This window comes from Cercospora kikuchii (genome assembly GCF_019650295.1).
Source record: "Cercospora kikuchii DNA, contig_00004, whole genome shotgun sequence".
NCBI lineage: Eukaryota > Fungi > Ascomycota > Dothideomycetes > Mycosphaerellales > Mycosphaerellaceae > Cercospora > Cercospora kikuchii.
This window is the reverse complement of record NW_025408585.1, coordinates 1,098,531-1,123,450: the sequence shown is the minus strand read 5'-3', so window position 1 is coordinate 1,123,450 and position 24,920 is coordinate 1,098,531. Positions and strand designations below refer to the sequence as shown.

Here is a 24,920-nt window from a genome sequence, read left to right as displayed (position 1 = left end):
CTTCGGTTTGCCTGCGCCGTGGGACAGCAACTCGATGCTTCCACGACTCGCGTGCTCGCCTGCAGGGTCATCCGCCTTCTGCCGACTGAAGGTTGAGCTTGTGATTCTGCCAGAACGCAGAGCCGGCAATCGCTTCCTTGCAGAATTTTAAAAAGCGCAACCAAGCAACGGACGTCGGTGGGAACACACCGCTCGAACCGATTGTCGGCGCGTACATGAGCGATTTTCGTCTTCACCTACATACACACCTCAGTGCCGCATAACCGTAGCAGAGCAGACGCGCCCGGAGCGGGTCTGCCACCTCTTGACGTTGCTTGGAAGCCCATCCAAGACCCTCTCCACGCCGGATCCTCACCTTCAACGAACATCGCTATTCCGATGCGTCCACATCGTCCGCACGCTGCCCGTGGTGCACCGTAAAGCCTGGTCCTCGACGTTTGTTGCGACCGTTAAACGTTTCACTGCCTGCCCTTGGCTTCTTGTCGAAGACGCACTCACTTCCATTTCCTGCCCGCCCCAAGACTCTTGGACTCGATATCACCGCGACACAAGCAATTGCGACCACGGGCTCCAGCGACACCTATTTGCTGTCTTGCAACCCCCCAATTTGCGCGCCAGTATCACGACCGCGATCAAGCTGGTCTTTGTGCTATCGCAACGTCTGCGTGCCCAGAGAAACCGCTTGGCTTTCATCTCCATGTTGCAGATCAACCTTGCTCGACACCCTATTCTACGACATTGCAACTCTTGGCTGCCATCACGAGCAGCTCTTTGTGCCATACGGAGATGCTGCGTGAAATCCCCCAAAGGGCGTGGGAGACGGCCATTGGATCTCCGAGCTGAGCAATCGCCTCACTACGCGCGTCAGCGATAAGGCGGCATGACGAGCACTGATGCATATGCGTGTGTGGTGTGTTGGAACAGTACCTGCGTCACGCTGCTTCCTGCATCCATGCCTACAGCCTTAATCGTTACTTTTGCCATCCTGTCATCATGCTCAAAGCTTTGCAAGCATTTTTCGCCCGGACTTGCCGGATCCCTAGCTCTGCTGCTTGGTACGCCACTGATACTGGGAAATCTTGGGATTGCAATTCTTGTGCAGACGATCACTCGGGGCCCCATTTGCGGACGGACATATGCTGCCCATTGCCTTGGCGGATAGTGTAGGCTTTGATCCCGAGAGAATGGTTGAGCATTATCACAAGGACCTGGTCCAGACATCGGATGTCATGCTGGTCGCAGTTGGATCTGTGCCTTCAAACCAACAGCGTGAAGAACCGGAAAATGCAGAAAGGTGACACCTTGTTCTCAACGTGAACTTGTTCGAACTAGGAACGGAGCACATAATCCAGGCACAGCAAAGCTCATCGCACTCTGTAAGCTCGGGACGAGAAGGAAACCGACGGCAGTTTTGTGGGTTTGCAGAAATGGCTTCAGGTGAGTAAGGACTGATCGCGCGCCTGCCTTGAACTTCCATCTGTGGGGTAGCAGCTGCCGAATGTATTCGCATTGTCAAGTCCGACGGTAAGTCTAGTGAATGCGACCAGCACCCATTGTTGTTGTTGCTGTGCCAATTCGCTACATTCCAGCTTCATTATTACTGCTCTAGCAACGCAATGGAGCTCGCTCAGAGCACAACTCATGTGCTTCCACACCTCAGACCGTTTCATTGCAGCGAATGGCAACCTGCGGCCAGCACTGATCTACAGCCGTCTCCAGAACTTTGCCCGCCTCACTGGCGGCTCGAGCACCGACGAAGCCTGAAATCAATTCTGACGAGCCGAATTGGTGGAAAACGAGTAAACACTCCACGAAAGCAACAAGGTTGGAAGCGATCAATGGGCCGAATGAAGGACAGCGACGACTACATTACAGCACGAGCAGCAAACCCATGGACTGGCCTCATATCGCCTAGCCCAGGCACGCAGACCCCTCGCACACCCGAATCACCTGGACATGCATTGAACTTGCGGAAGAATGCAGTGCAACAGGCCTCGCCAACGCATGCAGTGAAGAGACGGCCAGTCCTGACGAAAGCCAACGAAGGCAGGAAAGTGAGTGGGGGAAATGGAAGAGCTGGAGTAAACGTGAACGCACAGGACAGGACAACACTCGGCACCACAGCAGGCGAGAGGCAGGATGACCAGTTGGTCCACATGCCATCAGCTCGAGAGCCACAACCATTGGCATACCCAGGCTACACAGCAGAGCAGATTGAGGCATTGGAACACTACAGGGACAAGGCGAGGCGGGTATCAAGTGAAGGATACGACCGTCGTCGGTTCCCAAGTGGCCAAGCCAATGTTGCTTCCACCGAGGACCATGAAGGAGCTTATGCCAACTGTTCACGCTTTCACGATCGATCATTTACCCCGTACAATGCCTGCGACGAGGAACCAACAATTCTCGCACCTCCGACTCTGACAGTCCGGAAACGAGACAATTTGAACGCAAAAGTAAGCAGAATCTTACATCGCGGCCAGCCAGCGCAGGATACCGCTGCACCTACCGCTGTCGCAGATCAGGTACAGGTTACCGCAATTGTAACGCCAAGCTCTCCTCAACCGTCTGCTACCTATTGCCCAGATAATTCAATAAAAGCTCAGGGAGATGATAATGACCTGCACGGTAGAAGTCCAGCTGCTCCCCGACGTTCCAGGAAACAATACGCTCAGCGAAGCTCGGCGGCAGCGGATCACAAAGTTTGTATGGACAAGTGCTCGGCGCCCAGAACAACTCCTGACATTGCCTGCGACACGCACGTCGGATGTCGGTCTGCGTCTGCGTTGGACGATAATAGCTTCGCGCATGATTCGACTTCATCAAGATGTGTGTTCGCTGGTTCGGAGTCTGTGCCAGATCTTCGTCATTTGCCGCGTGTGCGACTCGTCAAGCCGGAACTTGCTGCTGTCCCGCGAGCTGCTACTGCTGCTGCCAGCGGAAGAATTGGCAACAGACAGTGTTCGTTGGGATGTGAAAGGGATGGGCAGAGTGGTGCATGCGTGCAAAGACGTGTCGGTTCTACCGGATCAGTCATAAGATCTACCTCTCTATTCGAAAATTCCTCAAGTTTACTGTCTGAAGGTGAAAAAGTTGATTACTTGGAGCAGTTACTCGACTATCTGCTTGTGTTCCTTCGCTACTTGGGTTCACTTCAAATGCCCAGATTGGGTCTCATCGAGTTATTGCAGGACTCACAAGTTCCGACGAAGGACAAGGTCGAAGCATTGAAAGCGATTCTGTCATTAGCAGGGCATGCACTCGCTGTCTGCACATTGCTGGCGATGCTATGGAAGCTAGGGACTTCACTCCTGCAGTTCTTTGAGGTTGTCTTGTGGCCATTCGTTCTACCGCTGCGCATGGTCAAGTGGATATTGATCAGATAGCACATCTATCCTTCCCTCTGAGCTCCAGACATTGGACGTATGATCCACTTACTCTTTTCCAAGCCATGCCCATCTAACTCCTGTCTCAGACAGATTGGCGCGGCATCGTGATGCGCTCAGACAAGCTGGTGGACAGAGATTCAAAGTCGTCAACAGAGAAGAGGCTTGTCTCAGAACAACTTTCACGAGAAAATTTCGACCAGAGTCAAGTCAGGCAGCAGAGAACGACATGTCGGCACGGAGAAGGACGCGCTAGATTGCGATGACTTTGATTGCTTGTCCGTTGGCGCTCTACGTAAACTTCACTTCAGTAACGGACGCAACTTCGCGTCCGAAGCAAACAGCTTTGCCCACTCGCTTCGAGATTCTCGCACAAACACGCACACGGCGTACCTGGAACGCCAGACTGCAAGGTGCACGTAGCTTCTGCCGCGCCGAGAACGTACTCGCACCTGAAGCAAGCACACAACACATGCTGACTCTCTAAATTCTCCAGATCCACGAGCGCCACTGAACCAATCGATCCGCCGCCGCCGCCGCCTAAAGACCAGTGGCCGCCATGCCAGAGCCAGAGCCAGTCGCCGCGGCCACCACCACCATGGTTGAGAAACTCCAGGCCAAGTTTCTCAGCCTCTCTCACGCGTACACGGATGGCCAAGGCATCGAGCGTTGCGCTTTCCTCATGTTCGACATCCTGCTCGATTGCAGAGCGATCGACAAGGAGACCTTCGAGGGTCTGAGACCGACGGATATCTGGGCACTCGATACAGTCTGCCAGGATGCTATTCAGATGACTGGACATGCAGTACAATGGGCGCTAGCTCCGCGACGAGATCCATCGGCCGAACACAACCTGGCGAAGCTACGTTTTCGACCTGGAAATGCATCGAAGTTGGATCCGAAATATGACCAGGACCCGCTCGCGCTCCGCCTACACGTTCTGCGCAGCGATATGTGTGAACTGATGACCATGGACTCGAGCAGCTCCGAGCTCGTAGATCTAGCGGCCGACGTACTTCGATTATGCTCCGGCAAAGCCACGATCGCACACTTCTCGAATGGACAAATGCTTTGGCTAGATGCGGTGAGCCTCCCGCGAGACCTCAATGATACCTACCTCAGGTATACTCTATTCGATTCCGCGCTCCTGACGCTCATCTGCATCTCTCGCTGGTATGCTGCTTGGTTTGACAGTATGACTCCAGCTTCGTGGGCAAAGCGATCTGTGAGACTTTGGGCTCAAGATGTTCCTGGAACAGGAGCGGTCACAATGCTTCTTCCTTACCGAAACCAGTTTCGAGTTACGAATCTCGCGCTCTCAAGCAGGCAGATATACCAGCGACAGAAGCTGGACCACGCGCTGCGAGAGCTGCTGGCCATGTCTTTCGTAGCTCCCGCCGGCGCAAAGATTGCGAATCCAGATTCGAGCAAGGAGGCAGATAGTCGCTGGTACAAGAGAGGACGAATGGTCGTGAACATCCTCAAGATGGCCATTGAAGGTCGTGCCTTGCAACGCGATCCACAAGACGAGCATTTCAGCACTCTGCTGTTCGACTATGCCCAGAAGGCGCTGGATAACATGTTCATCGCAGCAAAGATCCAATTCGGCCTCCCAGCGAACCCGACCACGCCTTCGATTCACGTACCTTCACCGAGAGGGCCGGAGCCAGAATACAATGACCACAGTGGCCGGCGCCAGTGGCTCATTCTGAAGACACTCGATTCGCTTCATGGCACGGAGCCTATCATGGAAATTCGACAGGATATGGCTCTCAGCATCCTGCAACAAGTCGAGGGCGAAAATTTGATCGTGCGAATGAATGGGACGGGCGGAAGTGCTGCTTTGCATGCGGTACAGGACAAAGACGAAGGCTGGAGGACGGAAATGCTGAGATATGCAGAGTTCGCTATCGTAGCTCTGGCTCAGCACTTGAGTGCGAGATTCGATGGACGGGAGATCAAGCTTATGAACAAGCTGGTCGAGTCCAGGAAGAGACCTTGGCAGACGGAAGATGATGGGTTGGGAGCGAGAAGGAGGTCGAGAAAGTATCCGGAGACGGTGAGCTACACCGATGGTGCTTGGAAGGAGACTTGATTGATTTGAGAAGAGACCTTGACAGTACTATGGCAGTGGAATATTCTGAAACCTTTACTGTACTGGGTAGCATAAAGTCTGCTGGAGGGACGAGGTTTTCAAACCATGGCTGAGACATATGGATACTTCATCCTCTACCAGCTTGAGTCTGGTATTAGGGTCTTGGCTTGTGCCTCAATATTGAACGTTTTTGGTGATGCCACTTAGATCCCGTACATCGTCAGAGCCAACAGAAAATAGATTGGTGGAAGGCACCTGTTCTTGCAGAGTCGGCGAGGAAGTAGGATGCGAAGCGTGAGAAAGGAAAGGAGGAAGTACAGCAGCGCGGACTCAAGTCCGTCAGGCACGGACGGACCCTTGCATATGCCAACATCCAGCTCGCTCCAGCTGTGGACAATGATTGCCCTTCCATAGCACATTTGGTTAGAGAAAGGTCGATATCTTGCCGGACTTTGTCACTTCACATGTCTGCCTGTGCGGCGTGGTAACCCTCAATGGCGCTGGGAGATGGCAGCGCGCCTCCAGACGCCCTCGATGCTGGTAGGCACACATAGCTCACGCTTCATACGTCAATACATCTCGTCGCGCACATGCTGAGTATTACGTAGCCGACTACGATCCGATAGACCATCTCAACGCTCTCTTCTTGCATCCCTCGACCCTCTCATCCGTCCCAGCAGTCTCCAAGCAGCTCCAGAATTATGAAGCCTCCCTCGACTCGTCCATCTCTTCCCTCGTCACAGCACAAACGACTTCCGATAGCGATAGCGTCCGTCGCATTCAAGATGCCAAAGCGGAGCTCGCGACTTTGTTCGCGAAGATCGATGGCGTACGGGAAAGAGCGCTGGAAACAGAGAGGACCATCACCGAGATGACGGCAGACATCAAGCGCCTGGATAGCACGAAACGGAATCTGACACTCTCGATGACGGCGTTGAAAAGGCTTCAAATGCTCACGACTGCATATGAGCAGTTGCGAGGGTTGTCAGAGACGAGGCAGTACCGCGAATGCGCCCACCTTCTGCAAGCTGTCATCCAGCTCATGGCGCATTTCAAGAGCTACAGGAGTATTGATCAGATTGCTACATTGTCCAAGAATGTGAGCGAGGTGCAGAGAGAGCTACTGGAGCAGGTCTGCGAGGACTTTGAGGTCACATTTGCGAGAAGTGAGGTACAGCAGAAGAGAGGCATGCTGAATGAAGCGTGCCAGGTCATGGATGCTTTGGGAGAACATGCTCGTGCGAGACTCATCACATGGTATTGCAATACACAATTGAGGGAGTATCGGCAGGTGTTCCGAGGCAATGATGAAGCTGGCAGTTTGGACAATATCTCGAGAAGGTATTCGTGGTTCAATCGTATGCTCAAGACGTACGATGCCGAACACGCTGCTTTATTCCCGCGAGAGTGGAAGGTCAACGAGATGCTGGCGAACGCATATTGCGAGAATACAAGAGACGACTACAAGGAGATCTTGAAGAAGAGCATGCGGCGCGCGGATGGGCAGCCACCGGATGTGAATCTGCTCCTGTCGTGCTTGCAGGAGACACTCGACTTCGAGCACAGTCTAGAAAGACGATTCTCTTCTGGCGAGTCGAGGTCGAGCATGGATACTGTTGCATCAGGGGCTGAGGGAGAGAAGCGGCATGGCTTCAGTCAGGCCATCTCTGAGGCTTTCGAGCCATACCTGAGTGTATGGGTCGAATCGCAGGACAAACAGCTTGCGTCCTTGATTCCGAAGTATCGACAGCAGCACATTCGACCACCGGAAGAGGAGTTCCACTCGCAGCTGGTTATACCTTCGTCCACGGAACTGTTCCATCACTATCGTATCACGCTTGCGCAGTGCGCGAAATTGTCTACAGGAGATCGACTGTCCGAGCTCTCGACCACTTTTGGGAAATATCTCGATCAGTATGCACAACAGGTGCTCTTCTTCTTCCTCTCCGAGAAGACTGGGGGGCCTAGTGTGGAAGATGCAGTCATCATCCTCAATACCGCCGACTACTGCTATACGACCACCAATCAACTCGAGGAGAAGATCAAATCACGGATCGATGAGGACTTGCGCGACAAAGTCGATCTCCAAGCTCAGGCCGATACTTTTATGGGCGTCGCTTCTGCATCGATACGTGCTTTGGTCCACAAAGCGGAAGCTGAGTGCGAGCCCGCATGGCGAGAAATGCGCTCAATACAATGGGCGAAGATGGAAAGCGTTGGCGACCAGAGTAGCTACGTCTCGTCGCTCCTCGCACGCGTCAAGGACCGGAGCAAAGACACTCTGCGCTTACTCCACAAGCCACAATACGCGCGAGCATATTGCGACAACCTGGTTGATGCCCTCACTACTACCTACATCACGAATATCGTAGCGTGTAGACCTGTTTCAGAAACCGGCTCTGAGCAGATGCTCCTGGACACCTACGTGCTCAAGAAGGGTTTGTCGGAACTGGCAACGCTCAATGAAGAAGATGGCACTCCTCTCAACCAGGCATTCGTCAAGCGTGTCAACCAAAGTACAGGCAAGCTCGATCCGATCTTGAAGACCTTGCAAGTCCGGGCGTCACCACCAGAAGGTTTGGTTCAAGCATATCTCATACACATCCGCGACCGATCTGAAGCCAACTTTCGCAAAATGCTTGAGCTCAAGGGTATTACGCGCAAGCAAGAGCAGAGTCATCTCATCGAGCTGTTCAACGCTCACAAAGCCAGTCCCGCGAATGAAAGCTTACAGGTCAGCAATCCACTAATTGCAGCATTGCAGCTCACGAATCAAACTGCACCGACCACTGCTGGTCTTGGTCTCTCAGCACTAAAAGACAACGCAATCGCGAACTCGACACCTTCGCTGCCAGCCCGATTCGATCCTTCGAATTTTGGTACTGCTCTCATGAACGCTGCGAGAGATGCGGGCGACCGCTTCTCGACGCCAAATATTGGCATTGGTAGAGATGGCACCGCTTCGGCCAATGTGGCGAGTCGCACGACTTCGCCGCCTGTGGGTGGACCTGCTAGGGCCAGCATGGATGCAGACAGTCCGGCTGCGACGCTGAACGAGAACTTGAGGAATATCGGTCGTTTTTTCAAGAAGGATGGGGCTGGATTTGGCGGGTTTGGTCGATGAGACTGAATCATGCTTCCTCCAGCGAGCCCAGTGTCGCTTTCGGATCCATCAAGGTAGTACGCAACTGCGAAGGCTCGACGTTCACATTGTCCATTTGAATGCATGTCACTATTCCAAGTTGCTCTTCGCTAACAACAGCTGCTGCTGCGTCAGCCTGATTAAGTGATGCCATGTGTTTGCCAAAAGTACGGGACGGGCCCGAAAGCGCGCCCTTCGTCTTGACATTGACATTTGTCTTTCGAATATGACTCTGTCTCCAACACTCATCCGCAGCTCTAACCGCATTGAATCTCAACAACAGCTGCTCACATCTAATCTACAGCGATGATGGACTTCACGATCGCGCCCGTGAACAATCATCAAGACCTCGCCGACACCATCACATTATTCAGAATATACGCCCAGTCGCTAGGCATCGATCTTCAATTCCAAGACTTCGACAACGAAATGTCATCCATGCCCGGCAAATATGCGCCACCCACAGGAGCTCTATATCTCGCTCGCAATAACGAAGGCCAAGCCATAGGGTGTGTGGGTTTGCGACCGCTGAGCATCCCGAATCACTGCGAGATGAAACGACTTTACGTTGATCCCAAAGGCCGCGGTATGGGAATTGGTAAAGCTCTAGCCGAGAAAGTCATTGCGGAAGCCACGAGGCTGGGATATGAGGCTATGGTGTTGGATACGCTGGAGTCTATGGAATCTGCCAGAGCTTTGTATAAGTCGTTGGGGTTTGGGGAGACGGAAGCGTATTATGAGACGCGGTTGGAGAATACGCATTTCTTGAAGTTGATGCTCAAATAATGGGTCAGCAATTCATGAGGAGAAGAGTTGTGGGTATGGGCATGGCACTCGTCTCTCGTTCAGAGCTCGGCAGGTCGTCAGCTCACTGCGACATCGGTGGAGCTTGACGTGGAGAGAGCTTGACTGGCTTGACGACACCTCGTCGCTCTGTTTGCACAGAGTCTCCCGAGCCATTGAAAGTACAGAAAGCAATCCAGTCATCATTCACGGCAGTCAGAAGAGCCAGCCAAAATACCCAGAGATTGAGAACAGAACATAACAAAGATGCAATTAACACGCGCCGCCCATAAACCCTCCACTCCCTCCCGCCAGCCCACGGAAACTTTCACCGGCTCCGTGCATATGGATCCAATCTTTACTGCTGAAGACTGCATGGGCAACAATGTATGTTTCACGCCCGGCGCAAGGACTTACTGGCATACTCACGAACGCGGGCAAATCCTGACTGTCACCATTGGCGAAGGATTGATTTGCAGTAAAGGCGAGAAGCCACGGAGGCTGCAGGTCGGCGATGTAGTGCATATTCCGGCTGGAGAGACGCATTGGCATGGTGGTACGAAGACGACAATGATGGCGCATCAGGCTATTAGTTTGGGAAGTAAGTTTTTCCCTTCTGATCTCTTTCTTTTCTCTTGTTTTGAGGGTTTCGGCTAACGGGATTGAGCAGAGACCTCGTGGCATGAAGAATTGGACCAGAAGGAGTATGAAGAGGCTGACAAGATTGCAACGTAAGACGATGTGTTACGATGTTGTGCAGAGCTGGGGATGAGATTGTTGAAGAGCGCCTTAGCGTGTAAGGGGCGAAAGTAGGACGTATCGATTCAGCTTAGAAAACTTCGCAGCAGAGTGTTGGACTAACAATGGTGGCCTTGGATTAATGTGGATTGCTGGCGCGTGTGTACTCTTGAAGACACCAGTCGCAATCGCGTAATGAAGTCGATTCAATTTGGCAAACTCGTTCAGCAGGAGCACTCGCGTCGCTCAGGCAGTCGTACATCGCCTACACTTCAGTCCAAGTTTCAACGGCACAGCACAGCACCACTTCTGCTCCTGTTCGATGTCTCGCTCGTACGTTCCCAATAGCTCTTGTTGCAAGCTGCTGTAGCTTCGACTTTTCAAGCGCTTGAACAATCCAGCAGCCTCTCGAGTTGGTTGTTGCCTCAACTGCTTCAGATTAAGCGAGAAGTCTGCCGCAGTACAGACGAATTGACCGGTGCTGCTCAAGCCATCGACACTTGAGCGTTGTTGCATCTACGATCTGCCCACGTCATCACGTCTACACGGCCAGGCAAACCTTGGTGCAAGAGAGTCAAACGATCCCGTTAGCAGTTGACCATGAAGAAACGAAGGCCAACGTCCCGGCATCGTGACCATTGTAGCTGAGTCTGAAGATGGTGCACAGCTCCTCGAGCTCAAATATGCGACTGCTGCCCAGAGGAGTGTCAAGTTACTCTGCCTTCACGAATGCACACAAGCCACCACTGCGTCACATGCTAAGTGCAACATGGTTTTTGGGAGGGAAGATGGTGTCGACCATGCATGGATGTCGCCCAGCAGATGCAGGGGAAAGTGCCACGCGCCCGAGTCATCTCTGTTGTGACTGGGAGGCTTGCAGCGCAAGTTGCCGACAGCAAGACACGCTCAGAATTTGCTGGAACCGATCGTATGAACGGAAGGCACGAACACGTTCGATCTGGCACGTCTGTTCAACGGCGTTTGCTGTGTCGTGCGTTCGCATCTGCGGAGGACGTTGGAGGCGCGTCAAATCGGTCCAACTTCAGCTTCTTGTTGCCTTCGACCTGGAGATTGGCGGCACCACAGCCACGGTGTGACCGCCGCGTTGGAACTGGGCATGCTAGCATTTTTCCCGACTGGTGACTACTGTGAAATCGCGATGCTTGCCAACTTGCCTCTCGAGAACAAGATTGAACTGGTGAAGGGTCGGAGATACAAACTGGACTGACGATAATAAGGCAAGGATTCTGTAACCAGACGTAAATACGCCCCCGAAGCGGCTTGGTGTCGCCCAGGGATCCTCGCTGAGGGTTAAATCAGAGCGCCACAACCACCACAGCCTTCCGTTCTCACAATCGACCTCACGCCAGCAGGTTGCAACGTGCCCGCGCAGCACGCACGACTTGGCCGAACGCAACATGGGTTGATTCGCGTCGGAGCCAACTCCAGTCCCAGGCATCATAATGAAGCCTTCATTTGGGCACGCGAACTGCAGCCGGTGGACGTGTGAGTGAGAGCCGACGCCGGACACGGAATGTGCGACAACACAAATAGACGAGACCGTTGGTAGGTGAAGGAGCGATTGCGCCGCGCGCCCACGTTGCGCGGTGGAAAACAGTGCAGGCGCGGTGCAGTTTCGCCTTCGAGATCGCGGACAGCTTTTTGCGCAGTCCCCCATCGCAAACATCCCTGCGCCTTCATCACCCGCTGGCCTCGATATGCCCGTCGATGCCCGCTATCAATCAGAATAGAGCGTCACTGCGGCTGCCTTGGCACCTTCTGCTCTGCATGTTGCCCTTCCGCATTGCACTTCATCCTGTCCCGTTTCCGCATACCGCACATATCTCCGCCCCGCGGCCTGCCACTGGCAGAGGAGATGGCGCGCACAATGACAGACTCGCCCGCCGACGACTGGCGAAACGCTCAGAAGCTCATCAAGAACTTGTTTATCCAAGAGAAATATCGCCAGTGCATCCAGCTCTGCCGCGAGATCCTCAAGGCAAACGCCAACGACGACGAGCACACACACCCACTGCAGGACGCCTTCATCAACTTCTACCTGGGGCTCTGCTTCAACGAGGTTGCACGGATGATGCACCACAATTCAATCGCCAAGTTACCGGCCTTCGACGATGCTGAACGGCACTACCTCGAAGCCTTGACCGCACTTCCCACTGCTAAAGATGCTCGGGCGCTATGCGTACGCCACGTACGAGAGCCATTGGAAGATCCCTTCGTCGTGCGCCAGGTCGAAAACACTCGACCCTTCTCGCCACCTTTGCCCGATAGCGGATTCTTCGACAGGCCTTGTTCTCGTGCGAGCTCCTTGATGCTGTCATCTCCCGACCAACGCGTAGCAGACACTCAACACACTTCGTTGGCTTCCTCCCGAGATTCGCCCGTGTTCTCCGCCTGCGATATGGAAGATCTCGAGAGTCACCACAGTTTCGCGGATCTCATGACACCGAATCGCTTGCGACGCGACTATCCGGATTCAGAGCACGCCACGCCTGTGCACAAGTTCTTGTTGCGAGAAGGCTCCGTCACTGCCCCTGCAACTTCGTCGCCTGCTCATCCTCCAGGTCTGCAGATTACATCTGAGCAAACTCTCGCCAATACCCCTCCGTACCATCAGAAGACAACGCCAACTGGAGGTCTCATGCGACCTGTGCGCATGGGCTCTCTTCCAAAACCTTACCAGGACTCGTTCTCGGCCGTACGCCCAAGCCCGTCCCCACGGCCAAAGCTGTCGCGTCTCTCCATCGACGTTCAGAACAGCACCCGTGTTGTCAGTGCTCCGCAGTTGAACTACTTCAGCAGTAGCTACGAAGATCCAGACCACGCTTCGCCTGTGTCTCCTGTATCGCCGAATTCGACGTTGTCATTCGGATCATCAGTTTCGCCAATATCACCAATCTCACCAATAGCCACAGATGGTCTCGACAGGGATTCTGATACAACTACAACATCCGCTATCACACCAAGCACACCGAAGAAGCCCGAATATACGCGATACAGCGTGCCTCACACAGCAACAGCAGTGGCAGTATCCATGGCACCTGCGACATTCGAGCCAACGTTCCAACCCAAAGAGTGCCTGGATGTGGCAATGTTAAATCGAATCACAGATCACCTGGCTGCCATGCGGACACAGCTCGAGACACACATGAAAGGAGTCCAACGCGCACAGGAACAGATTCATCGCGCGCAAGCACTTCAGAGGCTGGAGACTCCTTCGCGCAGTGACAGAGATGGCAACTCAGCTTCCAACAGGGTGTCGACTCCATCGAATGGACCGTCGCGACAGAAGAGTTTGCGAAAGAGTCGCAGCTTCTGGTCATTTGCACCAGAAGACCAAAAGGCGAGGAAGAAGAAGGAGCACATCGAAGCTGGCCGCGCAAGACGTTGGAAGAGAGAGCGTTTCGACCCATCCAGATATCAGACATTGTGCGAACAGGCGCTTGCTGAGTTGTAGGACTGCTTATGAGGACATACGCTCATTGAGCTTGAAACGGAGGATACAAATAGAAGGAAGCGCTCTAATGTTTGATCAGACCGCATTGATCGTGCGCAGCAGGTTGGCGCTTTGGATGATACCCATCAGAGTACATTGAGTACAGTAGACGAACACACTGCAGAATATGTAGCTCTGTGCTAATGCTAATGATAATTACGTGCAAAGCTGAGTATGTTCCACTGGCGTGGTGATGCTGACCTTGGCGGTGACGATCACATGAAACCGGAGCAACCACGCGGCGTTCCTTGCATGCACCCCAGTGCGGAGGCGGAGAGCTGTGCCCAGCTTGCATACACCCGACAGCCTACGCCTCAAGACCTGCTGACCTCTTTGCGTTGCACAATCATCTCTTGCTCCTCTCCCATCTCTGTTCATCTCATCCGTCTTGCACGATGGGCGGAGAAACACACAACACCAACACAATGACCTCATCGACAGCTCAATACCCACAGCTTGCCGCTCGTCCCAAAGGCAAGCTGATCCACGACATCTATCGCGACCGCTTGAACCAATTCACCTCAGGTGGTCAATACAAAGAACAAGGTCTTCTGGGCAAGCTCTATAACGGCCGGCTGGGTGAAGGCCACGTCCACCTCTCTGTCTGGTCCGCACCCGATCTCACACGCCCCACCTTCGCCGAAGCTACCGATTCCAAGAACACTTACAAAAAGACCCGCAAAGGCGAGAGCTTTGGTCCCAGTTGGAGCACGCATTGGTTCAGAGTCGATTTCACTGTTCCTACAGAATGGAAAGATGAAGAACGAGTCGAACTGCACTGGGATTCTTCCAGTGAGGGGTTGGTTTGGACACATGATGGCAAGCCGTTGCAAGGGTTGACTGGCAACGGCGAGAGGATCGAATGGATTGTTCCAGACAGCTATCGCACAGGGAAGGAAGAGACGATCTATATTGAAATGGCGTGTAATGGGATGTTTGGCAATCCTACTGGCGGTGATACCATTCAACCTCCGGATCCGAACCGATATTTCCGATTACAATTGGCAGACCTCGTGAGCGTGAATTTGGATGCGAGGGCGTTGTTCTACGATTTCTGGATCTTGGGCGATGCTGCTAGAGAGTTCCCGCAAGATTCGTGGGAGGAACATCGGGCTTTGACTGTTGCGAACGAGGTGATTGATGCCTTCATTGCTGGCAACGGCTCAAAAGAGGCGATCAAAGAATGCAGGAAGATTGCGAAGAAATACGTGGGCGACAAGGTTGATGGACCGGAGGTGTATGACTTGACCGAGAAGGATCCGCTGAGAGAAGTGTTGGTGTCCGGGATTGGACATTGCCATATTGATACCTGCTGGCTGTGGCCATGGGCGGAGACAAAGAGGAAAGTCGTGAGGAGTTGGAGTAACCAGTGTGACCTGCTGGATCGTTACCCGGAGCATCGATTCTGTGCTAGTCAGGCACAACAGTACAAGTGGCTGGAAGAGTTATATCCGTATGCTTTCGACCGTGTCAAGAATCATGTGAAGAAGGGCAACTTCCAGCCTATTGGCGGCAGCTGGGTCGAGCACGATACCAATATGCCTTCTGGAGAATCACTGGTCAGGCAGTTCTTGTATGGACAGCGCTACTTTGAGTCGAGATTTGGCCAGCGATGCAGGACCTTCTGGCTTCCCGACACGTTCGGCTACTCATCGCAGATTCCTCAGCTCTGTAGGCTCGCTGGCATGAATCGATTCTTCACGCAAAAGCTGAGCTGGAACAACATCAACAACTTTCCTCACACCACTTTCAACTGGGTCAGTCTTGATGGAAGTCAGGTTATCTGCCACATGGCGCCTTCGGAGACTTACACTGCTGAAGCACACTTTGGCGACGTAAAGCGGTCAGTCACACAGCACAAGAGTATGGATCAAGATCCCACATCTCTGCTTGTATTCGGCAAAGGTGATGGAGGTGGTGGTCCAACATGGGGTCACATCGAGAAGCTCCGCAGATGTCGCGGTATTGCAGACAATGTTGGTCTTCTGCCCCGTGTACACATGGGTAGGAGTGTCGAGGACTTTTTCGATCGACTGGAAAAGAATGCAGCCACCGGCAAGACGGAGTTTGTCACCTGGTACGGTGAGCTCTACTTCGAGCTTCACAGAGGTACATATACTACGCAAGCGAACAACAAGAAAGGCAACCGCAAGTCGGAGGTACTGCTGCACAACATCGAGTATCTCGCGACCATGGCTTCGTTGCATGACAAGGACTACAAATACCCGAAGAAGGAAATCGATTCGATGTGGGAGAGCGTGTTGCTCTGTCAGTTCCACGACTGCTTGCCCGGATCTTCGATCGAGATGTGCTACGATGATTCTGATAAGGAATACGCAAAGGTGTTCAAGACTGGCCAGAAGGTCTTGCACGAAGCCTTGAAGTCGCTGGGATTTGTTGATGACAAGTCTGCACAGCCGGTAGCAATCAATACCCTGGGTTGGTCACGTACTGATCAGGACCTTGTTGAATCTCGTTACCCAGAGGTCGTTGGACAGCCTGCTGGAACACAGACTCTCATCAGACGCGCTACTGAAGAAGCTTCCGTGAACGAGCTTGACGATGGCGCATTCTCGCTTCAAAACTCGAAATTGGCATTGACGGTTGCTGATGGTGTTATCACTTCGCTTTACGACAAGGCTGCTGATCGAGAAGTCCTGCCTAAGGGAGGGAAGGCCAACCAGCTCGTGATCTTTGATGACAAACCACTTTACTGGCAAGCATGGGACGTGGAAGTTTTCCATCTCGAGTCGCGGCAGGAATTGAAGGCGATGAGCAAGACTGAAATTACGGAGAACTCGACTCAGCGCGTGGCGGTGACCACGAAGACCCAGATCTCTGATAAATCATGGATCAAGACTACTATCGCGCTGAATGCGGCCTCTGATGAAGCTGAAACCTCGTACGTGGAGGTCGAGGCGGAGGTCGAGTGGCACGAAACCATGAAATTCTTGAAGGTTGAGTTCCCAACGACCATCACCAATACTGAAGCTTCGTACGAAACCCAATTCGGCATTAATCGACGACCTACTCACTACAATACTTCTTGGGACATGGCCAAGTTCGAAATCTGCTGCCACAAATGGGCTGACTTGAGCGAGCACGGCTATGGTGTTTCTATCCTCAATGACAGCAAGTACGGTTTCGCCACGACCGGCAAGCTGATGCGTCTGTCTCTGCTCCGTGCACCCAAGGCACCAGATGCCCACGCCGATATGGGACATCACAAGATTCGCTGGGCGATCTTACCGCACGCTGGCCCTCTCGATCACCGCACAGTCCGCGCCGCGGCAGAGTTCAACAATCCGATGATTGCTCACCGTCATCCAGAAGTTCAAAGCGTGAAGGAGCTCTTCTCCGCTTTCAAGCTGACTGCTGAATCATCGCCTAGCCTGGTGGTTGACACCGTGAAGCGTGGTGAGGACGATGCCGATGTCAGTGTCGATGACCTAAGGGTCAAGGACGGCAGACACGTTGTGTTGCGAATCTACGATTCGCTTGGTGGTGCTTCCCGAGGCACGATTGCGCTAGGACCGACCAAGGTGCACAAGGCGTGGAAGGCGAACATTCTGGAAGATGAGGTCGAAGAAGTCAAGGTAGGGAAGAATGGCATTGACATTGAGTTGAGAGCTTTTGAGGTTGCGACCTACAAGCTGCTTGTCGGGTGGGCTTAGGAAGCCACTCGGGCAAAGCAGCTGAGAACTTCGAACTGGAGTCTCAGTTGTGGGGGCTTGAGGTGAGGGTCAGGGTAGTTGGTGAGATCTGGGGGTGTGTATGGATGGAATGGCGAAGGAGAAGGGGAGCGCATAGCATTGGATGGGCTCGGAAGGGGTGTATCACTAACAATCCTCAACACCTAAGAAGTAACAAACATTAGTTAGGACTTTATGAACTATCCAAACCACACGGTGATAATGCAATGAGCCATAGCATTATGGCAAGAGCAATACAACCCCAGAGCCTCCCCGAATAACACAAACCCTGTAAGCAAGAACCTCGCCAATACAATACATGTGCCACTCCTCATCCTCAGGTAACTCGTCTTCCTGCACTCCACTATCAGTCCATCTCTCCCCGCTCACGTCCGTCGCTCTTTCTCCATCACGACCCAGCCCCTCCCGTTCTCATCTCGTCTTCCCTGATCCCATTTGATCCTTGCTTCCCCTGGCGTCTCCGTCTCCCGAAGCAGCCTCTTTTTCCCTCCTCAAGGTCTCCTCCCATCTCAGCCGCGTGTCGTTTTCTGCGAGAGCAGCACCACTTCAGGAGAAATGTGAAGGCGATGAGGACTGCAATTCCGGCGACAGCGAATCCGATGATGGGGCCGATCAGGTCGATGCCGAGGACGGACCCGGCACTGTGCCTCCTGCTGAGTGGGTGGCTGTCCATGGTGGGTGTTGTTGGTTGTCTTTGCGAGGTTTGATGGGTGGGAGAGAGGTCGCGTTTGAGCAGCAGGAGTCTTGGTGACGTGAAAGTTGTCGGAGACTGGATTGAAGGCGATTGATGGTGCCGTGTCTTTATTGAAATGTAGGCTGTTGGTACAAAATGGCGTTTGCGATGGAATGATGATCAACTCTGGGATGTGATCTGTGTTCTGAGAGTCGTGGCAGAGTTGACTTGGGGCGGAAGCACGAGGGAGGGACGTGGCGATGAGCAAAGCGATTGCCTGTGTCTATGAGAGAGCAGGTGCACTCAGCGGGTCAAGGTCGCCATGCCCTCAGTAATATATGCTGCCGCGCTAGCAGTATGATACTCTGCAACGACGGATCCCTTCTGTGGCGGCGGCGAGACACCACATCCACCCTGTGACAGAGACGTCTCCGTTTCAGAGCACAGCTCATTATGGCTGATCGATGTCAAGAAGGCGTCACTTCACTTTTTGGTCACTGCTTGATGTCAAGGCTGTTCTTTCTGCGGGTGCCATGCAGGCTCGCCACTGATTCGGGAGGCTCTTGCCAATTCCTTCTCCCTTTGTCTCGCACAGGTCAACAGATGCCAGAAGGAGCAAAGGCGTGAGAGGCAGCCAGCCTAGACAGAAACTTCAATGTTGCTCGGAGCGAAACTTGTCTCATAGAGAGGGAGGTCACTTGCGACGCCTGCGGACGATTAGCTAGCAGATCCATTCATCGTACACTATGATACTGGTGTACGGAACATTCATCTGAACAATCTCGTGATTTCTCAGTCGTGCTTAGCAGCTGTATCGTATTTTCATTTACGCTTTACGTCTGCAATGGGTATCGTGAAAGTTGTGGAATCTTGTCTGGCGACCGAGGTGCGACAACTCGGACAGAAGTCTAAGCAGACAATCCGAATAAGGGGAACACTGTCTCAATCATGTCGTCTAGTCTGTCTTGGGCGCTTCCTTGGCCTCGACATCCAAGCTAATGCTGCTCACACCATTCGAGAGCGTGGCTGTAGTCGCTTGTCTGGATATACGAACTTTTACCTCCTCGATCAGATTCGCCATGTCAATGGACACGCCCTCTTTCTCGGGGTGGCCTTCCGGAAGGCCCATTTCCTTGATCTTGCATTTGCCTGCAGCCAACTCATCGTCTCCCAGGATAACAGCGAACGGCACTCCATTGGTTTCCGCGGCCTTGAACTGGGCGGGTAGCCTTGGCTTCGTCTTCCACAAGAATTCGGCCTTGATGCCAGCATCCCACAACCGTGTCGCGACTTCCATGCGTTCTTTGAGGAGACCCTCGAAGCCCTTCCCTCCAAATGCCATGACGAAGACATCGACCTCGTTTGTTCGAATTGGCGCCGCGGAGCTGTCTGCCGCAAGTCTCTGCTTGGTGATACTGAATATCCGCTCCACGCCGAACGAGATTCCAACGCACGGTATCGTCTTCTTGCCGCTGAACATGCCGACGAGGTTGTCGTAACGGCCACCTGCGGCGACTGATCCAACGCCAACCGTAGGATCATTTGATCTATCCTCATCTCCGTCTGCCACCTTCTTCGGCTTCGATGATTTCTTGGCCTCCTGTTGTAGTGCTTGCCCTTCGCTCGTCTGTGGCGCTGATCCTTCTGTCACGACCTCGTAGATGAGGCCAGTATAGTAGTCGAGCCCTCGTGCCAGCGACATGTCCAACGATATCCGGTCGAGAATACCAAATACCTTGAGGTACTCAAACAGCGTCTGGATATCCTGGAGACCAGCCTTTGCTGACTCATTTGCGGCCAGGCCTTCGTCTTTCTGCAGCTCTGCCAGAAGCTCCTCGGTTCCCTTTCTCCCTACCACGTACTCGCCAATGCGATCTGCAATAGCAGGATCGAGCCCCTTCTCTTCAGTCATTTCCCTCCGCACCTCTTCCCACGGCGACTTGTCCAGCTTATCCACTGCTGAAGATATAGTTCGAATCTTCTCATCTGGCACTTTGCACACTTGGAAAATACCGTCGAGGATCTTGCGGTGGTTCAACTTGATCGTGTACCGTCCCTTCCACCCCAATGCCTCGAAAATTTCTACGATGATGCGCAAGATCTCCGAGTCGGGAATCATTGAGTCGTACTCGCCGGCAATGTCAAAATCGCATTGGTAGAACTCTCGCATGCGGCCCTTGGTCATGGCAGGCTGATCTCGGCGGTAGACCTTGGCGATGTGATATCTCTTGATGCTGGAAACGCTCGAGTTCATGGCCAGCCATCGTGCGAAGGGAACTGTCAGGTCGTATCGCAGTGAGCAGAGCTCGCCGCCTTGGTCTGCCAGGTCGTAGATGAGTTTGCTGTCTTCGCCATATTTGCCGGACAGGATTTCCTTGAGTTCAAACACAGGCGTGTCAATCGTGACGGCGCCGTGGCGCTTGAAGACTTCAGTGATGGTGCTGAAGATCTTCTCGCGGATGACCATGTCCTTGCCATCCCAATCTTTCGTGCCCTTGGGCACCTTGAGCTGGAACTTTTCTCTCCCCATGATGCCCTCCTCGGCGTGGTACCGTCGGTATTGTTGTTGAGTGTTGGGCGCGATCAGTGGGTATTGTACGCGTACAAGGCGAAGTAGCGGCGGTGAGCAGGAGATGCGAGCGGCACGAGAGATGCGCAGCAAAGATTTCATATAGTCAGTCGCTTGAAATATGAGGAGTCACAGCGGGCAACTTTTGAGAGCATTGAGCGGAAACATCCCCGCCGCACGCGACGCATCAAGCTTCGGCGTCATTCTTGACACGACTTTCGCTCCCACTCCCACACCTCCAATCATGTAGCCATGGCTGCCCACTCGGCCGCAAAGGCCATAAATACTCAAGAAATCACCGACAAAGCTCGAAGGGAGCTGTTGTTGCTACTCGAGAGCGTGGGTTACACCCGACCGCACATGTCGGTGAGGCTGTCTGCTGACATCTGCCTAGGTTCGAGGGAAAAAGAACCTGGTGATAGAGAAGTCGCTGGCCGGCACTATCGGACTGATTGTCAAGTTCAGTACCCTTCAGGAATATGGCGTGGACAAGCCTTTCTTCCTGGAGAACCACAATGTCGATTCCAGTCAAAGAAACATCGTCTTCATGGTGCGAGGGGAGAATGCGAAGAAAATCCGCATGGTAGCCGGTATGTCGCCTTTCCTGTATCGATTGTACGCAAAAGTGCAATTCATCACGGCTCTAAAAGTAGAGTGCGCAGTTGTATTTCTCCTACCCTGCGTATTCAGTCTTGATGCCAAAATTGAGCCAGCTTCTGGATCTTCTACAAAGCTGCGCGAGGCTTTCCCTCTCGTGCAGCATCTGGATCACCTGCTTACATACCGATCGCTTTTATTTCATGTCAGAAAATCCAGCTGACAGCAACAGAGCAGATCAAGTTGATCAGGACTGAGAGCAAGATCGAGCATGATTTCACAATCATATGGGTGCCACGCAGGACCTTGGTCAGTAATATGATCCTCGAGGAGCATGGCGTGCTAGGAGAGGCGACCATCACAGAGCTGCATCTCAACTTTGTTGCCCTCGAGCCAGACGTGCTATCTCTGGAGCTCGACGATGCATTCAGCAGTCTCACCCTGAGAAAGGATCCGACCAGCATATTCGCATCCGCAAAGGCGTTAATGCTGCTGCAGAAGCAGTATGGTCTAATACCGCGCATATTAGGCAAAGGTGACAATGCCAAACAACTTGCAGACCTGCTCTTGAGAATGCGGCAGGAGGACGATGTGAATGCTTCAGCAGATCCAACTAACACTTATCTGACTTCCTTTGGCCTTACACCAAGTTCGTTGATCGAAAATCTGATCATAATTGATCGCGAAATCGACCTTCTGACAGCCTTGTCAACGCAACTCACATACGAGGGTTTGCTTGATGAGGTGTTTGTCATTGCCAACAACACCACTGAAGTGGACTCCTCCATTTTGGGTGGCGCACCTCCTGCCGCATCGCAGCAGCAAAACGGGTCTACACCAGCTCCGACTGCTGCAACAAAGCGCAAAGTTGTGCTAGGCTCCAACGATAAACTATACCCTGACCTTCGAGATACCAATTTCGCGACAGTGGGCCCGGCACTGAACCGCATTGCACGTCGGTTGGCCTCGGATAGCGAATCCATGCACAATAAAGATCAAACAGTGGCCGATCTCAAGAACGTAGTAGCGAAACTACCTTCCTATCAAGCTGAATCAACGAGCTTGAAGATCCATACAAGCCTCGCGGAAGAGATTATGAAGATCACACGTAGCGAGTCCTTTGGCCGTATGCTCGAAGTCCAACAAAACTTCCTCGCCGGGACTGATGCAACAACCTTGCACGAGAACATCGAGGAACTGATCGCGCGAGATGCGCCTCTGAGTACAGTCTTGCGCCTGCTCTGCCTGGAGAGCTGTGTGATGAATGGACTTCGCCAGCGCGATCTGGACCATTTCAAGCGACAGATCTTGCAAGCATATGGCTATCAGCATCTGCTCACACTCGCAGATCTAGAAAAGATGGGCCTCTTCGTCCCACGGGAGAGCCATCGAGGCTATCTGAATCCCATAGCAGGCTCGGCTGGCCAGACCGCGACAGATTGGAATGCGGTGCGGAAATCGCTGCAATTGTGGACCGACGACGTGAAAGAAGCTGATCCAGAAGACATTGCCTACGTCTTTTCAGGCTACGCTCCCCTCAGTGTGCGACTAGTGCAGTGCATCCTCCAGAAGCCATATCTTCACCAGCTCCTCACCAATTCGTCCAAAACAGGCGCCACAGCTCCTGCTGGGAGCGGATTCAAAGGCTTCGAGGACGTGATCTCGCGGATCAGAGGCGCAACAGTGGACGTAACGCAAAAGGGAAGTGACGCAGACGCTTCTCACGCAAGAAAGACGCTGCGAGGCAGTAAAGAAGGACCGAAAGTCACAGTCGTCTTCTTCCTCGGTGGTGTAACATATGCCGAGATCGCCGCTCTCCGGTTCGTGAATGAACAGCTCGAAAAGAGCAGCGGCAGAAAGATTGTTATTGCAACGACGAATGTCCTCAACGGCAAGAGAGCGGTGGACGTTGCGGTCGAGAACAGGACATTCGCATCATAAAGGACGAATTGCATCTCGATTTCCAAAAGCGTACCATTGTTTCGACCCTGTTCCTGAAGAACTCCGTCCCACTGGAGTTGTGGTTTGGTACCGACATGCACGTGCGTTGCAGTCTGGCAACCTTGGTCCGGAAGGCCGTTGAGCAAAGCCGGATCAGCACGACTGCCACGACAACGGTTGCGATCGGGGTCGTGACGGACGACGACGATCATAACACATCACAGCATGATTGTGACCTCAGGTAGAGCAAGAGCAAGAGCAAGAGCGAAATCAGATAGATAGAAATGGACAGGTCAGAATTGCACTGGTATTAATGTTTGTAAGCTGAAAAAATTGTCTTTGCATCGAAGCCTCGCGCCATAAAAAGTTCGCTACCCAAAACGCTGCTTTTGAAGAGACCGAATTAATTCACCAATAGATCAAGAAACTCCAATGCTCGCTATGCAATCGATCATACGCGTCATCAATGATAGTAATAGAAGATGGGAGCAGGAAGTCTCCGACGTGGTGCGACAGAGCTTTCCGCCTCATGAACCCAGTGACACCGGCGGACTCGCACGAGTCGCGTGGACTGAATGTGGTGTTCCTGTGTCATGCGAGTGCAGCTGTGCTTCCTATCCGCCGCATCGTCATGTATCCAAATTCTTTTGCGTCCAGCATGTTATCCAGCTCTTACCCTCTCTCCTGAGGGCTATCGGGGACAAGAGTCCAATGGCTAGGCTCTTACAACAGAACAGCAAAGCCCAATGTTGCGAGGCCCATGATGCTCAGTGTGCCAAATGTCTGACCAACGCCCAAAGCCCAGACGCGCACGTTGCTAACTCCGCCGTTCTCATTTTGTGTTGTCTGGCCTGATGAACCGAAGCCATTGTACACCGTCACCGTGCTCCCATCCGAGTCCGTTGTGACTTGCGCGTTGCTTCCACTCTGGCTTCCAGTGCCCGATGGCGCGGCGGTGCTCGATTGTGTCAACGTGCTGGTGTTTTGGCGTGTAGGATTCTGCGCTCCACAAGGGTGGTCGCTGCGGCATTTAGATGCGCAGGTTGGATCGCCGTTGCAGTTCGACACGCATTGTGAGCCCCATTCGGTGCAGAGGCTGTAGGGGAGCGTGTTGCTATACTCGGAGACATTGGGCGAGAGGCCGTTATCGCAGACGCAGGCGTAGGTGAGGGCATCGGAATTGCATTCGTTGGTTTCGGTCGAGCCGGTCGAGCTGCCTTGGTCGAGGCAGATAAGAGGGCATTGGGTGATTTGTTGTTGGCACCAGAATTCTGTGGTGGTGCAATGTTAGGGTGCTGCGAATGAGGACGGTATGAATGTAGGACGTACCACGCGTGCTGTTTGAGACGGATTGAGGATCAATGGTGTATTGGGCTCTGACTCCCGAGAGGAGAATAGAGGTGGCGACGGCCGCTGTAGTGGAGGTCTTCATCGTGATGTGTGTATTTCGATCGCGTGTTGATTAAAATGGTTATGCTTTGGAACGGTATAGTAGAATCTATAGCAAGACGGTGAGTACAGTGTCAACGCGCTGTGGATGGTATCCTTGTTGTTCAGCGCAAAGGAGGATTGACGGGCGAGAGATTGCCATGAGCGTAGGCGGAAGCTTGGACTGTGAATCGTGCTGTCCAATTTGGGCGTGGAGATCTTACCTGACGAATGTTGTTGTACAGCGAACACTCGAAGCAAGGAGTAGCGACTGATGATTGTTGCAAGATGTTCAAGAACGACAGAGCGATGTGAAAGCGACAGACGCGGTCCCAACAGCA

At 53.1% G+C, this 24,920-nt stretch overlaps 10 protein-coding genes across 10 annotated transcripts; 8 read left to right on the top strand and 2 right to left on the bottom strand.

Moving 5' to 3' along the window:
• Nucleotides 1-1,838: 1,838 nt before the first annotated feature.
• On the top strand, nucleotides 1,839-3,386 carry CKM354_000667000 (uncharacterized protein; the record flags this gene model as incomplete). Its single annotated transcript, XM_044801994.1, has 1 exon — nucleotides 1,839-3,386. The coding sequence occupies one exon, from the start codon at nucleotides 1,839-1,841 to the stop codon at nucleotides 3,384-3,386; it is 1,548 nt and encodes a 515-aa protein (XP_044657929.1).
• Nucleotides 3,387-3,945: 559 nt separating this feature from the next.
• On the top strand, nucleotides 3,946-5,481 carry CKM354_000666900 (uncharacterized protein; the record flags this gene model as incomplete). The annotated part of the gene is made up of 1 exon (XM_044801993.1): nucleotides 3,946-5,481. One exon carries the CDS (start codon nucleotides 3,946-3,948, stop codon nucleotides 5,479-5,481), a length of 1,536 nt encoding a protein of 511 aa, XP_044657928.1.
• A 494-nt stretch (nucleotides 5,482-5,975) lies between these two features.
• Nucleotides 5,976-8,605, top strand: CKM354_000666800 (uncharacterized protein; the record flags this gene model as incomplete). Its single annotated transcript, XM_044801992.1, has 2 exons — nucleotides 5,976-6,021; nucleotides 6,090-8,605. The coding sequence occupies 2 exons, from the start codon at nucleotides 5,976-5,978 to the stop codon at nucleotides 8,603-8,605; spliced, it is 2,562 nt and encodes an 853-aa protein (XP_044657927.1).
• A 324-nt stretch (nucleotides 8,606-8,929) lies between these two features.
• On the top strand, nucleotides 8,930-9,409 carry CKM354_000666700 (uncharacterized protein; the record flags this gene model as incomplete). Its single annotated transcript, XM_044801991.1, has 1 exon — nucleotides 8,930-9,409. One exon carries the CDS (start codon nucleotides 8,930-8,932, stop codon nucleotides 9,407-9,409), a length of 480 nt encoding a protein of 159 aa, XP_044657926.1.
• Nucleotides 9,410-9,673: 264 nt separating this feature from the next.
• On the top strand, nucleotides 9,674-10,141 carry CKM354_000666600 (uncharacterized protein; the record flags this gene model as incomplete). Its single annotated transcript, XM_044801990.1, has 2 exons — nucleotides 9,674-10,007; nucleotides 10,077-10,141. 2 exons carry the CDS (start codon nucleotides 9,674-9,676, stop codon nucleotides 10,139-10,141), a joined length of 399 nt encoding a protein of 132 aa, XP_044657925.1.
• Nucleotides 10,142-12,020: 1,879 nt separating this feature from the next.
• CKM354_000666500 (uncharacterized protein) lies at nucleotides 12,021-13,619 on the top strand (the record flags this gene model as incomplete). The annotated part of the gene is made up of 1 exon (XM_044801989.1): nucleotides 12,021-13,619. The coding sequence occupies one exon, from the start codon at nucleotides 12,021-12,023 to the stop codon at nucleotides 13,617-13,619; it is 1,599 nt and encodes a 532-aa protein (XP_044657924.1).
• A 434-nt stretch (nucleotides 13,620-14,053) lies between these two features.
• CKM354_000666400 (alpha-mannosidase) lies at nucleotides 14,054-17,332 on the top strand (the record flags this gene model as incomplete). Its single annotated transcript, XM_044801988.1, has 1 exon — nucleotides 14,054-17,332. One exon carries the CDS (start codon nucleotides 14,054-14,056, stop codon nucleotides 17,330-17,332), a length of 3,279 nt encoding a protein of 1,092 aa, XP_044657923.1.
• A 1,667-nt stretch (nucleotides 17,333-18,999) lies between these two features.
• On the bottom strand, nucleotides 19,000-20,715 carry CKM354_000666300 (histidine--tRNA ligase; the record flags this gene model as incomplete). The annotated part of the gene is made up of 1 exon (XM_044801987.1): nucleotides 19,000-20,715. One exon carries the CDS (start codon nucleotides 20,713-20,715, stop codon nucleotides 19,000-19,002), a length of 1,716 nt encoding a protein of 571 aa, XP_044657922.1.
• A 150-nt stretch (nucleotides 20,716-20,865) lies between these two features.
• CKM354_000666200 (uncharacterized protein) lies at nucleotides 20,866-23,151 on the top strand (the record flags this gene model as incomplete). Its single annotated transcript, XM_044801986.1, has 3 exons — nucleotides 20,866-20,952; nucleotides 21,008-21,203; nucleotides 21,443-23,151. The coding sequence occupies 3 exons, from the start codon at nucleotides 20,866-20,868 to the stop codon at nucleotides 23,149-23,151; spliced, it is 1,992 nt and encodes a 663-aa protein (XP_044657921.1).
• Nucleotides 23,152-23,874: 723 nt separating this feature from the next.
• Nucleotides 23,875-24,583, bottom strand: CKM354_000666100 (uncharacterized protein; the record flags this gene model as incomplete). The annotated part of the gene is made up of 2 exons (XM_044801985.1): nucleotides 23,875-24,422; nucleotides 24,481-24,583. 2 exons carry the CDS (start codon nucleotides 24,581-24,583, stop codon nucleotides 23,875-23,877), a joined length of 651 nt encoding a protein of 216 aa, XP_044657920.1.
• Nucleotides 24,584-24,920: the final 337 nt, after the last annotated feature.